This window comes from Antrostomus carolinensis, unplaced genomic scaffold, assembly GCF_000700745.2.
Source record: "Antrostomus carolinensis isolate BGI_N321 unplaced genomic scaffold, ASM70074v2 scaffold19766, whole genome shotgun sequence".
Classification (NCBI taxonomy): Eukaryota; Metazoa; Chordata; class Aves; order Caprimulgiformes; family Caprimulgidae; genus Antrostomus; species Antrostomus carolinensis.
The window spans coordinates 403-20,690 of NW_010322715.1; the positions used below are offsets into that span (position 1 = coordinate 403).

At 38.1% G+C, this 20,288-nt stretch overlaps 1 protein-coding gene across 1 annotated transcript in view; it reads left to right on the plus strand.

Annotated features, from left to right (window-relative positions):
* Nucleotides 1–1,426: 1,426 nt before the first annotated feature.
* Nucleotides 1,427–20,288, plus strand: part of FNDC3A (fibronectin type III domain containing 3A) — a gene marked incomplete at its 5' end in the record, with an annotated part of 37,526 nt that continues 18,664 nt past the window's right edge. Inside the window, 9 exons of the mRNA XM_029085545.1 lie at nt 1,427–1,450; nt 1,640–1,701; nt 7,678–7,835; nt 9,043–9,102; nt 11,367–11,505; nt 12,140–12,193; nt 12,844–12,968; nt 17,051–17,225; nt 17,909–17,995. Of these exons, the coding sequence (XP_028941378.1) occupies nt 1,427–1,450; nt 1,640–1,701; nt 7,678–7,835; nt 9,043–9,102; nt 11,367–11,505; nt 12,140–12,193; nt 12,844–12,968; nt 17,051–17,225; nt 17,909–17,995 (884 nt within the window). The remainder of the gene's footprint in view (nt 1,451–1,639; nt 1,702–7,677; nt 7,836–9,042; nt 9,103–11,366; nt 11,506–12,139; nt 12,194–12,843; nt 12,969–17,050; nt 17,226–17,908; nt 17,996–20,288) is intronic.

Sequence of the window (20,288 nt, forward strand, 5' to 3'; positions counted from 1 at the left end):
ATTTTGTAAAAGAGATACTGTTGTTATATAAAATTCACATCATTCCTGTCCCTACCAACTCATAATTGAAAGGCCTTCATAGAAAAAGACTGTTCCTCACACTAGACCGTGTGAGTTCATGTTCTCTAAGACAGTACCATAGGGAGTGTGTTTATTATTAATACCTTTATTTCTCGGAAAGCTTGTGATCTCATCAAAGGCCTGAATTCACTCAATCTTGGTCATACAGTCATTGTCAAATCTGATGGTGTGTCACTGTGCAAGTTTCAGGTCACTGACATAGCACTTCAGGTTCAGAACACAATGTCAAAGGCTTGTCGTCAGACAAGCGACAATTTTCTCAGAACAGGGAGTTGTAACTAGTGATGCTGAGGGAAACAAACCATGATTTTCTCAACTCATCGAAGTTTGTTTTGAGATGGTGGTTTTGTGCCAATGCGTATTAGATTGCTGTAAACCGAAAGGAATGTGAAGAACGTATGTATAAACGTATAAGACCAGGAGATCTCAACCTGAAAGATCTGTTTAAAAACATGTGTAAATGATACCGTGTGAAAGTTTTGAGGTAAAACCTGAATTCAGAAGTTGGGAACTGTTGCTCCAAACTTGAATGAGTACTTGTCTCTCTAGTTCCAGAGTGGCATTTGTCTTGGCTTCCATTTACTTTCTGTTAGTTGGTATTTATCTGTGAACTAACTTTACCAAGACACAACTGACAAAATGTACTGTTGGTCACATATGTTAGGAAAACTGTGTCAACAGTTCCATAGAATTATTTTATATGAAAAATGGAAAAGTCCACTTTTCGAAATTATTTATTGCTGGAGATTTTTGGAAAACTTTATACTGTGACTTAGACTTGCAATAACAAACAGAAGTCAGAAACTCATTTAGTTAGTTATAAACTTAGAAATATACAGTTGTAAATAGATTTGACATGTTTTTAAAAGATTTTTATCAGGCTTTGTTTTTCTTTTTATTTTTAGTTTAAGGTAGGTTAAGTGAATTAAAAACGCTTGGCCACACCTTCAACACTGAGTAGCCTGTTCACTTATACTATTGAGATAATAACATTTTAATACTGTGTGAGAGGAAGCACATAAAACACTTTCTATAAACTCATGGAGTTCTCTGTAAAGCTCAGCTATACCTTCAGCTGAAACAAAACACCTTAGATTCTTTGCCTGAGATGTATCTGAAGGCTGAGCTGAGGTTTGCCCTTGCAGTTGAGGCAGGCCAGCAGTGTTATCAGTCATCCTCCACGTGATGTGCAATAACATATTTAACGTATTGTAACTTGACTGCATCTACATCCAAAGAGAAATCTGTAGGAGATACCAGCCAGGAGCTTAAGTTCTCCAGAGCAGTAGTTTGGTTTAAAGTTATATATTAATAAAAGATAACCAGGCTTTCTGCATTGCATTAGATCATAGGACAGATTTAGAAATAGTTTTACATGAACAACTTATTTGGGAGCTTTTTTGGTTTTATGTTACTCTAGATAAATGCAAGTTAGCAAATGTTCTCTTTTATACATACTTTAGTCTATGTGCAGTTGTTGAATTTGGAGAGCTGTTTCACTATAAAGTCACTGAACAATATTCATGGGTACTTTTTGTTTGCTTTGGTTTTATTTTTTAAGAAAAGGATGAAGAAACAAAAGCACTTGAAGCACTTCTTTCTAATATAGCCAAGCCAGTGGTAAGTAAATAAAGTTTCCCATAAAATCAGAATGTATCTGTTGCTAGTTTATACAGTTACACCACCTTTTCTCTCTCCACGCTGAAAGGATCTTTAACTTCCTGCACTGAAGAAAACTCACTTCCAGTCACTGAAATGTAAATGACCAAAGTAATTTTTGGTGTATTAACATTTAGGAAGCTAAAATTATCTTGGTACTTATTATGTGGAATTCTTTTTCTTGCTCACTCTGAAATCTCAGTTTTAACAGAATTATAAAAATATATATATAGAAAAAGCTTGTAACATTGCCAGTAACATGATGATGCTGCTTAACATCATCTCTTACTGTAAAATCTGTTCTCAATTTCCTGTAACACTGTTTAGTTTTCAATGTTCAGGAAACAATTTTACATACCAGGTGTCTCTAGGCATGAGAGATACTTGGTGATGTTTTGGAAACCTCACCAAAAATGAGATTTTGGAATATCTTACTTGAAAAGTAGAGAAAAACTACGGCTCTGTGTAGAGACTTGTTAAAGCACCATGGCTGAAATCAACAGTGTCTTGCATTTTAGAACAAGCTTATGTCCATTTCTTTCGTCATTTGGACCTTCCCTGGTCCTAACCTTTCAGTGAGGATTTGCACAGCTTTTCCAAAAATCTGCACCTCAATCCTCAGTCCACTCAGCTTGCTTGAGTAAAAACAGCCTGTGTTCCCTTTTGTAAACTACAGAAAGTCCATGCAACTGAAACTCCAGGAGGAGCTTGCCATGGGTCTGCTACTTCCTCTGTAATCAGGCACCTTGCTTTTCATCCTTTATCAGCCTTCAGCTTACCACACCACACGTGTGCACACACTCACACACGCACACTTCACGTGACTAATAAAGAGGAGAAAACTTTTATGGAAGGAAGGACATAAAAAGAAAATAAGATGAAGAAGGAAAAAGGGTCAGATGGAAAGATCATCAGATCCCAGCATTGCTCTTCATCAGCCACATACCTTCTCTCCTTCACCTTCCAGACAACCTGGCCCAGTTTTAGTTCCCTGTCTTGATTCTTCTTAGTTTTAGCAATTCTTAATCTTTTCATTCCTTGCTTTAGTCCCTTATTAATAGTCTTGTGAGGAAGAATGTAGCTGGACCTAGACTTGTCTTTAAGAATCATTCTCTTAGCTGGAAGTTTAATTTGAAAAGCAGTACCAAGTGTTTGGAAAGAACTTAAATTACATTCTCTGATTCTCTCTTGTCAATGCTTGCAGCTGTGAAAAAATTTTTTTAGCAACTGAGAGTGGTTGAAAATACTTATATACCTGTATGTGAATTTACTGAAAAGCTCCAGAACTCAGAAAATATGTAACATCATATAGAGTGGAGATCCTGAAGAAAAACCTTGACATTACTCAGTTCCACTCCTCTTGCCTCTCTTCTTTTTGTCTGAGTTCTGTTTTTGGGGACCCCACAACTCCCGTTCTCTGGGGTTGCAGAAACGAAAAAGGTAACAGCTTCAGGGGGATTCAGGGGTATGAGGGATAGGGTTGGAAATTATTTCCAGTATTTATTCCTGCCAAAGAGTTAAGTGTTGTACCACTTGTTCTGTTCCTACTGCCCTTGAACACCTTCTTGTACGCTCTCGGGTACCTGCTTCTTAATGCTTGTTCCATAAGTAGTTCACTCCCCCGTGCTCTTCAGCAGGGCTTATTAGTCTAGGCTTGGCTTCTTGCTGTTCCTTGGTTTAATGTGAGTGTGCATCACTGATGAGGAGCCAGCATTTTATACCTGACCACCTGGTTTGTTGCAGACCGCTTGGTTTCACTGGGCACCATCTACTGGCCCCGTGACTTTGCTGCTGGTTGTTAAGTTTTCTAGTCCAGCCACAGGGTTACATAAGATGGATATGGATTTCTGCCTCATTGCCAATGCAGCATGGAAATAACTGTTAAATGCTTCTTTCTTTTCTCCATTACATTTTACAGTTCTAACTTCTACATCCACCAGTAGTAGGGCAGTACCTGACCTAGAGATTTCCTGATAGATTTTATTTTTTAATATCTTTTTGTCTTTAATCCTATTACTTGTTTTTGTTTCATTGACTCTTTTACCTTCTCTTGTAAATTCCATTCAATTGTAGTTTATTTGCTAACATATTTTTTCCTTTTCCCCATAACATATGTGTGTGCATGTGTATGTATAGAGAATTTATATAGTTATTATATGTTACAGCTTTTTATGCACCATAAGGATGTCCTTAATTCCCAGCTTCTGTGAATACTTTTCACTTTGCATTTCTGATCATATTCAGTTCCACTGACTGTTGCTTTTAAGATTTGGCAAATTGGCCACAGCAAAGGTTCAGCTCTTTGTAATATTCTTTGGTCATATACTCTGTTTATACAAAGTAAAACAACCAGAACAACGTACATAGTCACTGGTTTTTAGCTTGGTACATAATACTGCTTCATTGTGTTACAGTTACTCTGTTAACAGTTGTCATCTATTATTTTAGAAGGCTTGTGGATGGTTTATGTGAGTTGACTAACAAATGTTTGCCCTGAGGGATAACTCAGGATAACAATTTTTCATCCAGTCAAAGACTTAAAGAACATTTCACCCTGTTCTCTGTTTATGCTTGTTGATATAAAATGATTTCCACTAATACTTGGGGTTTAATTTTACTAGTCAAAGTCCTGTGAGTTTTATGTTACTCTGTAGTTTGCAATCTCAGTCCCACTCTTCCTGCTTGCTCTCTCTGTACTGAACAGTTGAAACCTCTAATCTTTTAAAGTTCCAATAAGATGTAATGCCACCTTTCACTCTGACCAACCTCATTACTCCTCTGGTGTAAAAGAAGGTAGACTAAGATGTATGAAGAGAAATGTAATCTGTCAAGTGTATAAGGTGGCTTGGCATTAGTAAAGTGTTAGATGGCATGTTATGTGCAGTTCTGGGCAAAGCACTGAGATAAAGAAACAGCAGGAGATAAGAACAGTGAGAATGATCAGAGATTTAGATAAGTGAGGTGAGACGCAAATGCTAACAGTCTTTGCATACATAAGAAACAACTACAGAAAGGAAGAGAAGATATAATGTGGCTAGGGCTAGTAGACTTAGCTGGTAGTAAGAAAGATGCTGCCTGGACATTAGGAAAAAAATTTCAGCTTTAAGGTAGCTAAGTATAGGAATCAGTCATCTTACAGTGGACCTACTAGTCCTGGAGCATAGTAGATCCTGCAGGAACCTACACTTCTTTCCTTCAGTATCCCTTGCTGCATTCTGCAACCCAGGAAGGAGGGATTAGGATTGTCTGAGAGGGAGATTTTGCCACCCCGGATGCTTCCCACAGCTCCAGAGACCTCCAGAAATGCTCAAATTGTACTGAAGTGGTTGTAGTTACTGTTAGCGTAGTTCGTGACTGCATCAAGATTATAGTGGAATTTCTCTTACCAAACTTTGAATTGTTTCCAAGCACTTGATGGATGGATGGACAGTGGCTTTGTACCCAACTTCAGTGGGTAATCTTACTATCATTTGTTCCCTTTTGGGATGTGATGTACAGTCCTATATGAGGGCTAAGTGACATTATTTCCAAGGCACTGAGGCTCATCTTGTTTCTTTTTTTCCTCCTTTCTGTTTGTCTGTTACCAGTAAGTCATCTCCTCTCTGCTTCATTCTTGAAGTTAACCCATTCAGGTTTTTAGTTCAGTAGATTATAGCAATTTAAGAGCACCAGTTGTGAAGATAGCATTTTAATTCTGATGCTCTTGTAATAGATTTTCAAAAGCAATTATTCCCAAAATAGGTATATATTACAGTCATATTGTAAAACTAGCCATTTCATGTCATGAAACATGTTTTCAATTTTCTTATGAAATAATTGGAAATATTAGATGGGTGCAACATATAAACCACAATAGCAGATGTGCAATATTAATAAACACCCACAAATTTCTAGGCTCCCTTCTTTTGTAATCACATGAACGCACCTGTGCACTCACCTACAGACATATGAGCATCCCCAGCCCCTTGCAGCACGTGTGGGTTTCATGCGGCACCCGCTCTTCTGAGAGCGTTGGTGCCCCGAACTGCACATGTCCTTAGGGAGATGTGGGTGCTTTAGCTTTGTATGTAACTGTTATTCCCTAAAATCTGTTGTTCCCTACAATCTGCTAATCCACAGGCCATTGAGAAAGCTCCCCACCAGGTCACATGTGCCCACTTGAGCTGTGGGTCCGTGCCTGCTGCACCCCAAACTACTGTTGTGCCCACTGGGGGGAAGCTCCTCACGGCACCCATCAGGCCTGGATGGAGGCAGAAGTGATGGCAGAGCAATTTCTCACAGAGTCAGGCCATGTTTTGATCATTTCTCTGTTCTACTCCAGCAGCTTTCATCCCTGTTATGAATTTTCATGCTGTTTTTATACTTCTGAAGCTGATTCCTGCTTCATTTCAGAAGTCTCTTTATGATTCCCCAGTTACCATTTAATCCACCTGAGGGCGGCCACCTTTAGCACAGCGAGTCTGTTGGGGCAAACGCTTCTCGAACAGTTGGAGGTGTTGCATTGATACTGTTGATGCTCATATTTCTATCACACTAACTGTTGTTATTCAGGCCTTTCTGCAAAGGGTGGGCTGTGCAGGCAAGCATCACCACAGGAATTCTTTAGGATGTTGCCCATATGTATAGGTAGATAGATAGATATGTATATGTACATGGGCCTTGTGAGCATGCCTTCATCACAAACACCTGAGCTCAAAGTGCGTTATGAGATAAGTTCTAATATTCTGCTTGCTAGTAGAGTACTAGATTGGAGCCTCAGGTAGTTGTATGCCTGTTAATATCCTGATTTAAAAAAAAAATAAAAGTTGCTGGGGTAGTTAACCAAATAAGTTGTAATCTAATGGGAGAGTCTACTTGTCGCAGTCATAATTAAATGACCAAAGCAGTTTCTTTAGGTACCTGTTACAGTAATGCCAGTCGTTCTTGAGAAATTCCTGAGCTTCTGTATATCTCATATGAAAACCGAGTTGGCAAGAAGGTATTGAAAAAAATCATAGTGCCAAAGAAAAAAAGGCCTGAAACATTGTCATTTAACAAAATTACTGATGTCATAGTATATGCTTGCCATGTCTTCTGCTTCACGAACGGTACTATTCATTTTTGTGTAGCCCACTAGGTGGCATTCATGACTTAGAAATTCCTTTGCACTTAACCCCATCCCACCCCCTCCCCGTGCCCCAAGATTGCCATTTTCTTGTTACATTTCTTATATTTCCAGCTTGATCTATAAAAGCTAGTAGCTATTATATCAGTATAAATACTCTGATGTGTTAATGGTATATGATTTTCTTCTCTTTTATTTTTTTATTTATTTATTTCCCCCTCTACTCTACCCTGGTGAGGCCATATCTGGAATATTGTGTCCAGTTCTGGGTCCCACAGTTCAAGAAGGACAGGGAACTGCTTGAGAGAGTCCAACACAGAGCCACCAAGATGATTAAGGGAGTGGAGCATCTCCCTGATGAGGAAAGGCTGAGGGAGCTGGGTCTCTTTAGCTTGGAGAAGAGGAGACTGAGGGGAGACCTCATTAATGTTTATAAATATGTAAAGGGCGAATGTCATGAGGATGGAGCCAGGCTCTTCTCAGTGATGCCCAACGATAGGACAAGGGGCAATGGGTGTGAGCTGGAACACAGGAGGTTCTGCTTAAATTTCAGAAGGAACTTCTTTATGGTGAGGGTGACAGAGCACTGGAACAGGCTGCCCAGGGAGGTTGTGGAGTCTCCTTCTCTGGAGACATTCAAAACCCGCCTGGACGCCTTCCTGTGTGATCTCATTTAGGTTCCTGCTCTGGCAGGGGGATTGGACTGGATGATCTTTCGAGGTCCCTTCCAATCCCTGACATTCTGTGATTCTGTAATTTGGTCCTACGTGGCAAAGCAGCATTTATATACAATATTATTTAAATGGCAGAGGTCTCAAAAGTTGTTTCTGCAGGTATCAGACATTCAGGCAAGAACAGCACAGCTTATGTGGTCCCCTCCATCCAGTGATGCCAGAGAAGACACCGACAAGAATGACCTACCAGATGTTTATATTTACGAAGTGATGATTTCAAATACCGGAAAAGATGGAAAGTACAAAACTGTATACGTGTAGGTGTTCATTATTTTTCCTTAACTGCTGTTGCATTCAATTATGTGGCTTAAAACCTCATTAAAAATCTGCCTGTTGTCTGGATGTTTGAATAATTAGCAGTTTTGTGCAACTTCTGTTTTGAAACAAATTACTCTTTTTCAGTAGAAATGAAAGTTCATTAATAAAACAATGAACTGTTTTATTACTGAAGTCTCTCCCATCCGTTAGGATTTAAAGACTTTGTTCTTAGATGTGGGAAAGGTGTTTTAATACCACTTAGCTGTATTTCAGCCAGCTGCACTAGAAACTATGGATTCTCAAGTAGTGAGATAAACAACTAGTGAGAAGTATAAATTGTATTTATAACTATTTACTTCAGCTCTTGCTTCTGCTCCCAGTAAGGTTGTCCCTCCCTTCCCTGAAAATGTCCTTCGTAAGAAACAGTCTGACAATGTGAAATAAAGTAAGTAGATTTACTCAGAACACAACTCTAGCAGCAGCAAAACAAACAGAACTCTTCAGTTGTTTCATTCCTAACACAATGGTTTTCAGTCAGTTTTTTGTAACTTAGAGAAATATAACACTAAAACTTACCATTAAGAATGTAGAGCTCTCTAATAATTATAAATCTTTATATTTAGCTAGTTTATCTTTGTCACCTTCCATGGATTTCTTAGGAGCAGTACGTTACTCATAAGTTGGGTATCACCATCCTGGAAGCTAGAGGAAAAGAAATGAGCTTTACTAACATAAGTTGATGTCAGTAAAAGCAGACTAAGAGATGTCACTGAGGTGCCTTTTCTGTTTACTGGGCTCTAACAAGTTAGGTATATACAGTCATTTACAATTTTAGATAAACCTTTTTGCAAGGCTGAACTGAGCTTCTAAAGGCCCCGTTTTTTTGTGTAATAAAATACACGTGTATACATGCAGCTGATCTTACTGAGTAAAAAGGAAAGTGATTATTCTTAAAAAAACACAAACAGAACAACAAAAAAAAAAAACAAAACCACCAGGGCAAAACAACAGGAATCAAAAGAGAGAAGCCCCTAAAATTAAAAAATAAATGCATTTTCATTTTACCATATTTAGTAACAGAAATAAACTGTTAGTAAATGTATTTCTTAGCGGTAGTGTTAGGTGGATGGGTTAGAGGATGTGTGTCATTTTATAATGTATGGGATTCTGAAAGAGTATCTTAAACAAAATCATATCTCTTTCCAGTGGAGAAGAAAATAAAGTTACTGTAAATGATCTCAGGCCAGCAACTGATTACCATGCAAAGTGAGTATCTCCTTCTCTATTAATTAAATTCAGTGGAAATGTTTTAAAAGTTTCATTGTACCTGTGTATTTGCATAAGTCTTCAGGGATTCTTTACCACATCTCACCCTCCTTTGAGTCACAAATCAACTTTTTTGGCTTAGCTGATCACTCAGTCAGTTTTGGAAGGCAGGAGATTGTTGCACCATGCTCTTTACTTCCATGTCATGCCAGAACAGTGACATTTTTTTTGTCCTTTGAGCCAGGCATAGATGCTGCTTGCTTTCTCTGTTTCCCATGGGCAGCAGAGAGAGGTACTTGCACAGGAACATGCTCACTGCTGGGCACCTGAAGGTCAGGTTATGCTGTTTTCACTTTGCTCAACAGCACTTTCACCAGCAGACTGATGAATCTGCCCCCATATGCATTACTAAAGATGCCCCCAGCAAAATGTAATTCTACCCTTGTAGCAGAATTTACTACTTTGCTGTGTCCTACTGAAGAAATAGCAGAGGATTGGAAAGATGTGGTTAGGTGTGCTTCCCTCTTTTTTTACATATTGGAGATTTGTCTTATTTCTTGATTAAAAAAACCCAAAACAGTATGAATACAGCAGTTTATAAATACAAAGCATTGTGAAGGCAGAAGTGAAGCCACCTTAAAAGTACTGCCTTTTCAAGAAAGAATTGCAAGTGGAGCATGCAATTTTAGAAGTGTCTGAATGTGCAGCATGTGAGGGATTTACCTCTCCTGACTATGTGGAGAATCCAGTGTAGTGACCAGAGAACCAGTTTAGATGCAGCTGGTAGGAAGCACAGGGAACAGAGGTGTGTCTGAGCGAGGAAAGGAGTCTGAAATGTTGTGTCTTTTTCCACATGAGCTTTTACATCAGGAGTAGGGAGGAGGAAGATTTCTGTTGTATAAGTCTCTTGATTAGCATTTGCTCAAATGGAAGAGCTACATTCCTGGTCCTTGGTGTGAGGTCGTCCATACCTCCTAGTGCTGTATTCCAGGTTATTGTCCTGGTTGCCAAACCAGAAGGAAAAGAGATTTGGCCTGTGCTTCATCACACGCCTCATTTAATTTGGGCCACTTTATGGACTGCAGCACAAGTTCTGGAGAAGGATTAACGATAAATTGATGTAAAGCTCTTTCATATGCAAGTGTTTCCCTGTGATTTTGTTCCTGTTTTTACCCAATGATGTTTAAGTTGAAAATGTGTTAAGTTTCAAAGCCTAGGAATTTTTTTTTACTGTACAAGTCCTTTTTTATCAGGCTACATCCAGATTCTTTCTAGCTTAATTGTGGTCATCATAGAGGAGACATGGGAATAGATGAGTTAGCCATCCAAGCACATCTGTGAAGATAACTGACAAATTATATATTTGCAACTGTATGCTAGAACAAACAACTTTGTGTGCAACATTAGTCGCTGTTCAAATGTCTCTGTCTCCCTGTTCATGAAATCTACAAAGCCACATTTCTTGTGACTTGCTGTTCGTGCAGCAAAAACATACAAGGACTTTTGCATCTTCATAAACAGTCAACACAGGTCTTACACCTGTGATCAGAGGAAAGGTTTTTTGGGGGTTTTGTTTTTTCTTTCAAAGGAACAGGTGAATCAGAAGAAAATAATGTGCATGTTCACCCAAGGAGGAGACAAGGCATAGCTACACAACTGTGGGGGGTCAGTAAGAGGGCACAGGGAGGCCAGATAATAATCCTGTATTTAATTTTGGAGAAAAGCTATTAGAAAAATGAACCATTTCTCTTTGAGTCAACAGCGAGAATTCACTCTTCTGAAGTACATGGAGAGTTAATTCATAGCGTTCCTAAAGGAAAGTTCAGGGTGAACAGACTCAGCAAGGTCTTGAAGGAGTGTAGAAGGTACTCTGAAAATATATCAACAGCTTCATTGTGCTCATCTGACGAATGCACTTGTAGGAGAAGAATTATTTGTAATATCAATTGATATGTCCACAACACACAGAGCCTGCAAGATGTTACCATTATTTCCCAACCAAAATACAGCAAATAACAGACGTATTTCAAATGTAATTGTGAGACTAAAGCTGAGTGATGGTAATGATGTACATCCAAAGTAAACGACTCTTCTTTTGCATTAGTTCTGCTGACCAAGATGCTTCCACCAGTTATCTGTTTATAACAGTGACATTTTAATAGTAAGATAGCAAGGCAGTAACTTAGTTCTGAATACTCAGTTTTCTTTAGAAACTATATGTACAGATTTTGAAGCAAAATGTTATTGGCTCTTTTCCACTTCAGAGTCCAAGTAGAATGCAACTGTGTAAAGGGGAGCCCTTCAGAAGCAGAGAGTTTTACCACAACGAGTTGTGAACCTGATACTCCAAATCTGCCCAGGATAACTAATCGGACCAAAAATTCTCTTACTCTGCAGTGGAAGGTAAGAATTGTTTTAAAATAACTATTTTAAATGCTTCAGAATTGTTTCAGATTTGTTAATAAAATACTAGTTCATTGAAATGGAATTTTTTTGTCAAACATACTACTTTTGGTCGCAGTTCTGTGACTGAACAGTAGAGTATGTGTACTGGGTTAAATGTGGACTTGAGTAAAAAGAGAGATTCCCAGAAAAGTAAGAGCCTTTGCAGATAAAGTTACTGAGCTCTAATGACAGACACTGGTTTGGGTTCCAGACCTCTCCTGTACTGTGGAACCAATTCCATTTTCTGTACTGAGCATCAGCTTATTTGTTCAAAGCAAATCAAGTGGTCTAGAAAGACTGAGATTTAAGCAGACTTGCAATCTAGCTGCTCGGAAAAATTCTGTAGCATTTTATACTTCTGCCAGAATACTTTTTCAAGGTCTAAGTTACAAAACTAAACCAAAAATAGGATACAAGCATTCATTAGATAGAGACTGAAGTAGGAGTGTCTTGGCAAGTCAAGTAGTCATATGAGGGGAACATCCTTTGCCCTTCACTGGTCTTGCCATGATTTGACCTATACATGCATCTTTTTTCCTTAAGTGGTCTTGTAACCAGTTAGAGCTCTAATTTTTTTCTTTTCCTGTTACAGGCATCTTGTGATAATGGTTCTAAAATCCACAGTTACCTTTTAGAATGGGATGAAGTAAGCAAGTTATTCTATTTTATTTTTAATTTTATGTTTTCTAAAAAAGTAACTGTATGTGACTCTGCACATCAAGCTGTATGGAAAGTGTGAGTTCTGTCTAGAGGCATGTGAGAAATATGTAATTCCTGAATTATGAAGACAATGGTTGTTGCCCAATTTTTTTCTTGGGGAATAATAGGAAATTCCTCATTACATGATTCTACCACTCTTAATAGTGGCTTTTTCACCTGTAGTCCAATACTTCTGTGAAGAGCTGACACTGAAGGACCGTTTCCCTGTAACAGTCTTGTCCTTTGTACAAAGAGGGTGGATCTGCTATGCACCCACAAGCATCTTCCAGTCCCTACCTGGACAGCTATCCTGAGATGGCAGAGCTGTAGAAGCTTCATGGCTTTTTCCTTCCAACCCCATAGAGCTGGGAAATGGCAAGGAAGGAAAAATATATAATATTTAATTCAATATATATACAAAGTTATATATATGTACTACTACCTGCTAAATATATGTACTACTGCCTCACTATATGGGAGATTCTTGAGTTATGTTTCATTTCAAAGAAAAAGTTTACTTCATGTTTGTGTGTTACTTTAATTGATGGACACATATGTAATAAGGTGAATAATGTGATTAATTTAATTCCTTTTTAGGGAAAAGGAAATGGAGAATTTTGCCAGTGTTATTATGGGCAACAGAAGCAGTATAGGATTACTAAACTGTCACCAGCAATGGGGTACACCTTTAGGCTAGCAGCCAAAAATGACATGGGAATGAGGTAAATATTACTATTATGTACATAAATATGGAATGCATATGTATGCATGTATGTGCTTGTTTAGGAAAAACACATGAAGAAACAAGTCTTTTGTCCAACTGGAAAGAAATGGAATATAGAATATAGGATAATTCAGTTGGAAGGGACCCGCAATGATCGTGTAGTCCAACTGTGTAGTTAATTCACAGTATGTGATTGGATTATTCAGTTTGCAGATTACCTGTGTACTGTGAACCACTTGACCCTGCTTGAGCAGGAGAGGTTGGACAAAATGACCTGCAGAGGTTCCTTCCAACCTCAGCTGTTCTGTGATTCCCAGCATGATGCATTTTGTTCAGGCATGGTACGGCTACAGACTTCAACCAGAACGTATGTGCATACTTACCATATAGATGCTACAGATCTCAGCCCCTCTTAGAAAGAGTTAGTATAGCTACTTCTGCCAGACTCTGCCTGCTCAGACTTTTGTACACGGTGCCCCTAGAATGGGGAGCACAAGCACAGACAACCCAGCTGATCTCACATGAAATCAGCTCAGGCTCTGCTGGTTTTTAGCTTCAGTCTTTGTAGACCTACGCTGCCCACTGAAGTTGCTATCTTGGACTTGTTTCCTACTGCACGTATTTGTAATAGGATTTTTGGCTAAGCACTACATTATAGAGACTCACACACTCAGTTCAGTTGTGGGTTTTGTGTCTGATGTAATAAACATACTAAAATTCTGGGGATCATGCTAAAATATAAGCGACTCAGACAAAGGGCGAGAATTGAATAGTTTAAATGCTGCAGTGCTTGTGCTGCTGCTGTGCTGACCAGGGGGTACCTCCTACCATGCTTTCCTACTGCTATTGATTCCAGGGAGTTTTGATGTTGTGCTGGATCTAAAGTAGTTCCTGAAGCTGGTGTATCAGCCCTCCTTAAATTTAGAGTTCTAGTGATGACAGTATAAAGAGGTGTCAGTAACTCTGCTGGAGCAGGAAGGAAGTCTGGCAGAACCCCTCCTACCACCTGTAGGTGTATCTGTATTGTGCTCTTTGACATGTCCCATTGCTCAGATATGTCCCTTTATCTCGGTGTCTGTTAGTTTCTTGTTGTCCTGGGAAATAGTCAGAATATGGCACTGCCTTATCATTAAATTCTTCTGAAGTTTTAGAGTTTATTATGAAAGCTTAGGACGTCGTTCTTACTATTAATTGCTACTTTTCAGAAGTTATAGAGCACCAAACTTTGTTTTGAATTGCTGAATGAATGACATCTGACTTCAGTCGAGAATATAAGTAAGAACTTGGAAAAAAAGCCCCAAATTACTGGTTTCTGAAGTTATGATTACACTACTGGGTGCTTTAGTTCTTGGGAATGCTTCTTGGTCTTCAGGCAAAGTGAATAAACCTGCCTAATAGTCATACTAACAGGGCTCTTCCTCTCTAGAGAAAACTGCCAGTGTCCACACTACCTAGTAGCAGTTGGACCTTGAGGTTCTATATGGCATAAAAACAGAGCTTTTCTAGCCATCAGCCTAGAATTGCTATTTTGCATTTGTTTTTTAATTCAGTGTTTGAATTATGAGCATTGTGCTGCAGCTTGCCAAAGTGGTGTTTTTATAGCATGAAATAGAGCGGGTGTGTTGTGTGTCCTTCAGCTGGCACAAGGAGGTACTTGAAGGATCCGTGTTGAAGGACAGCATAAAGAATAGAGAGCCAGACCTGGGCTTGTCATTCATGCTGAGCAGAAGAAATCTTCTGTATGTGAAAACTACAGCTGGCTCAGGAGATCTGAGGCATGTGTTGAGAGGCTCTGGAGAGTACTTGGGGAATGCGCTGCATATAGTCCGATGTCTTTCCTTAGGCACCTGCTTTGGGCCACTGTCAGAGGACACTGTAATGGGCTAGGATGACTTTGTGTGCTCTGACACAGTTTTTATTATTTTACTGCCTTCTAGATTATGTTTCTGGAATGAATTGTTCTCTGAGTTGCTCCTGGACTTTGTCTTGATGAGATTCAGGTGGAATTATTCAAAAAAATAAAGGCAGGGAGTGAGCTGGCAGTTAAGCAGGGTCCGGTGCTTGGGCTTTCTTCCTGTTCCCCTTTTACATCTGAGTGCAGACACACCCTGTAGGAATACCTGCACGTACTAGACTCCTGCAGAGTAAGCTGGTAGAAGAGACACTGATCAGTTAAGTACCCTTCTTAAACTAATCACGCTGAATAGATTTTAAAATCAATATTTCATAGCCTTGTAAAGATGCACTTTATTGTCTTTACGATATTATTTAATTAAGAAGTCTCTTGAAATAGTATTTATTAGGGTAGAGTGCCTGATTATACCATATGAAGAATGTTGAGAACCTTAGGCATCTGGAGACAGAATTTTGTCTAAATAATTTTACCAACAAAACCAGATATTTTATCTTTGAGTTACTCATATGTTTAAATTTAATTCTAACAACATATGAAACAGTGGCTAAAATATGGAAAAACAAAATTATTTAAAAGATAGAGAGCATTCTTGTACTTCTAAGTGAATTGTTTAAGAGTCATTTAAATGTGGGTATCACTGGAACTCTTTTAGTTTATTTCAGTGTCTTTTGGAGTGGTTCAACGAGGAAAAGATATTAAATCTTTATAAAGTGTTGGATTTTTTTACCTTATATCTGCTTGTAAGGTGATTCCTTCAGTAGTTTGTTGTGAGTAGAGATAGGCTTAGTATTTATCTAGCTTCTCTTCATGCTTTCTCTAGCCTACCAATAAAATGCTAAAAATATTTTTAGTAGGTATGTTGTATGTATCACATCTTCTTCATTTCAGAGATTTTCTCACTTGTGACTTTTTGCAAGGAAAAAAATTACTATTCCCCCCCAAACTTAAAAAATTTTCTCTTGTTCTGCACTTTTTCACTTTCTGCTTCACAAACTATTTCATGTCTGCTTTGGGACATATCAACACTCTTGGTAAAGTGTTGTCTGTAAGTCTGGTTTTGGGGGAGTTTTTGGAGGGTTTTTTGATGCTGAAAAGACTTTAGAGCAGACCAAAATTTACAGCTGATGCATTATTGTAGTGTAAGTTCAGTAAGACAGAAAGTGAAATTGAGATCTCTTTATATTGAGATTTTTCAGGCAAGTCAAGTTCCGACTCGAGATACTTAACTGCTGCTGTTGTTTAATCCAGATGGAGAATTTTGTTTTCAGGGCTCCCTGATGCTCACTTAAGTAATGCCTAGGTTTTAGATTAAAATTACATCTTTGACATTAGTTTCATATGGTTAAACAAAACAGACTAGCTCTTAAGCCTGTACATGTTTCCTCAGATCTGATGTAGAAGCAGCAAATGCCAGCTGAGAACAGGTGGGGTTTTTTCAGTCTACCTGGATACATGTTAGACCATCTGTGCAAGCATAGTACCTCTTAACTGACTTTTTGTATCCCTCAGTTTCACAATAGGTCTTTTTATGTAACTAACTTGTATTTTCACTTCAAGGCATATCTAAGTGTCATCAGATAAGGTTAACAGTTGTGCTGGGAGATTCACTGGTGTACACTCTATTTCATTTCTTCTGCAATAAGACTTTCATACTGGCAGCTCTTAAAGTAACTTATCATTGAATGAGGCTATTATTTTATTAGTTTCTGAAGCACTAGAGAAACGAGTACATCACGGTATTCTTGAAGCACATAATCACTGCCTGGGAAGCAAAAAATGTTTTTGAGGCCTTCCCATATATGCTTTTATGTCTTCATGTTTTCATTTGAATAGGAAGGACACTGTGGTATTTGTACATTATTGCATGTAGAGCTCTGCTGTTTTAGAATAATGAATTAATATGAAAAAGCAAAATGTTTTGGTTAGCAAAACAATGTAATTATATCATACAAAGGAATCTTTCAATTATGAACTTGTTAACCTTGTTCAGACATTTTATTACTGACAGACTCACGGACAAGTTAAGTCATCTGCATGTACCAGCTTGCAATTTCCAGTTGTGCGCGTGTCCACGAAACTGTCATAGCTGTGCTTAGTAAGAATTATATTTTTGTAGATATTAATTGTTGTGTCTAGTTAGTTTACCTACTGTCTGTTTTAAACAGTGGTTTTAGTGAAGAAGTCCTGTATCATACCTCAGGCACTGCCCCAACCACACCAGCAAGTCCTTTGCTGATTAATGCTGGAGTTACTTGGTTAACCCTACAGTGGACAAAACCCTCAGGAACACCATCAGATGAAGGAATCTCGTATATATTAGAGATGGAGGATGAGAACTCAGTAAGTTTAGAATACTTATTCTCAATAAGAAAAAAGACTGTAATGTGTGTGTTTGATACATTATTGTATTAAGTGTAACAATTATTACATTTGCTAGAATATTCTACAAGGAACTGTATTTTCTGAAATTAAGCTAATGACTTGGCATTGCTGTAACCAAGCCACACAGCTTTCTCCTTTTTATTGTGACAGTAATTGTTATTAGTGTTATTAAGCCCCAATCCTGCAGAGACTTTTAAATTACTTTTGATTTTATGAATTTGCATGTGAAAGTTAAGCCTTTTAACAGCTGGATCAAAGTAGTTGCATCATGAAGTGTGGTGCCTCTAAATGTCATTTCAGCATAACCACCTTTGTTTTAAAATGAGTCCTGTGTCCTTTGAAAGTATTAGGTATAATTTCTGTTGACACTGCATATGTTTTTCTTCACTATACTTTTCTCCTCTTCTGGTTAATTAATTTTCCCCTCTCAAAAAAAAAAAAATCTTACCTTTACACAATAAAGGTGCACTTATTATATTTTGTCAGAGGAGCATAACAATTACAGTCTGCAACAATGATCTATGTGAAGTATTTTACATGGTCTGATCTGCAAATACAGTGTTTCAGGTTTATTAATTAATTTAATAATTTAATAATTTAATTAATTATCAGGTTTATTAATTAATTATTTAATTCTGCAGGGATATGGTTTCAAGCCAAAATATGATGGTGACGACCTTACCTACACAGTGAAGAATTTGAGGCGTAGTACAAAATACAAATTTAGGGTAAGTTTTCTTCATATATTTGGTTTGAGGTTTTTTTGCACCAGAGTAGCCTGAGATTGACTTGGAGGTGGGGAGGGCCTTTTTTAGGGAAAACCAAATTTGATGCCAGTTTCTTACAATTTCAGTCTCTTAAAACTATGATCTGAACACCCGCTTCATTGATTGACTCTGCAGGAGTAAGAACCTCTGCAAAGGCATAATGCAGTTGCATGTACCTTGAAATTCCAGGTCATAAGTCAATGTTCTTAACAGTTGGGGTTTTTTATTTGGCTTCTGTGTTGCATATACACAGGTAATATTTCTTAGTGTAGTGATGGGATTCTTTAGACTCTAAACATGTCTGAAACTGTTGAGGTAGGGACCAACTTTAATCAAAAGAACATTTGTTAGTGCTAGCATAGCACTGAGCCCAAGTTAGTAAGTAATTCATATTACTATGGTGCTGAGCCCATTCTAATAAGTCTTGAGGGCTGAACTTGTTAGCTCAGGACAAAGTCTGGCTTAACAATGACCTTATGGGTGTGGTTAAAAGCATAAAAAAGAAGCATGCCAACTATGGAAAGGCAGCCAAATAGCCATTGAGGACTACAACAACCTTGCTAGGACAGGCGGAGATGCACTCAGGAGGGCTGAGGATCAGCTATAACTGAAATTGGCCAAAGATGTCAAGAACAACAAGAAAGAGTTCTTCAGATATGTGAGCAGGAAACAGAAACATGGGGAAGACATATATAGGCCTGTTGCTAAACAGGACAGGGAAGCAAGTTACTAACAGTGCCAATAAGGCAGAGGTTCTCAATACCTTCTTTGCCTCTGGCATAGCTGGACCCCAGCTTACAGGATCAAGTAGCTATGACGAAGGCATGTGTCAACCCAGCAGTGATGGAGGAAGGGTTGGGCTGTGGCCTCTTGCAAGGGCTCAACCCACATCAATCTCTGGGCCAGGACAGGTGCTGAAGAGCAGCATCTCTTTGCAGTGTGAAAGGCAGCAGTTTAAGGGTGGGTTGGTTGGTTTTGAGTAAAACGTATAAATACTCTTTTTCCAATGATAGCAGATATATTGCACTTCTGAGTATGATTACTTTCTTAAGCAGAAAAGGTTATGATGGGAATTAATCTTATATTGCTTGGGTTATTTTACATAACTTAATATTTAAATAATTTAAAATATACCTTGTATTCCGAGGACTGAACCAAACCAGCACTGTTATGACCACACATGAACTTAAACTAAAGAAACACTAATTACCGTGAAACTAGCTTTTGCAGGACTTGATCACAGTCTTCTTTTGAAAGTAATCCTACATGTTAATCATACACATTACTACTAAATATCTAGTTAACTTATCCCAGGTTGCTCATTAAAATTAAAAAAATCAATGTTTATACCCTCTTTTTCTTAATGAAACAGTAAACTGAAGTCTCTGTTCACTCATTCACAGGGCATAAAGAAAAAACCAATGTTGTGTTAATCAGGTCTTTAATTTTTATTATACAGGGGAAAGACTTAATTAGTAGTAATATTCCTTAAGGCTTTTGAATGAAGCTTTATAACCATTTGAAACCTTATTATAATACGTAAATGTTAACTGTGCCTGTTTAACTTCATTTGTAAGGGCACAAAGATAACCATATGATTGTTAATCTTCTAAATTGTATCAGGAGACTTAATGTCTGAGAGACATTAGCTCACATTTTCTTTTCTTAATCTGTGCTAACAATACTGCTGTTGTTTTGATTCTGCTCGTTTTAAAAACAAATATAAAAGCAAAAAAACCCCCTTTTTTAATGTTGTTTATCTTTTCGCTAGGAATAAGTGGGAAAATGTAGTAAACTAACTGCAAGCACAACTAGAAAATAAAGAATAGCAGCAATTTGTTTTCCTGGAATCACAGAAAAGTTTAGGTTGGAAAGGATTTTTGGTGATCATCTGGATCAAACTTGTGTAGAAAGCAGGGTCTTAGGTTAGGCAAGTCAACCCTGTCCTAGCCCTCTTTAGCTGTGACTTACAGTATTTCCAGCAAAGGAGATTTCACCACTTCTCTGGGCAGCCTGTTCTCATGGTGATTAGTTTCTTTTCTTATATCCAGATAGAATTTTCCCTAACACACTTTGTGCCTACTGTCTCTTGTCCTGTCATCATAGGTCCTTGTGAAGACAGTATCTTCATCTCTGACTACCTTTTAGGTATTGGAAGGCTGTGATTAGAATGAAACTTATTTTTTCTTAGACAGAATAAACCCAAGTTCTTCAACCTTTCTTCCTGTGTCAGGTTCTCCAACCCTCTAATCAT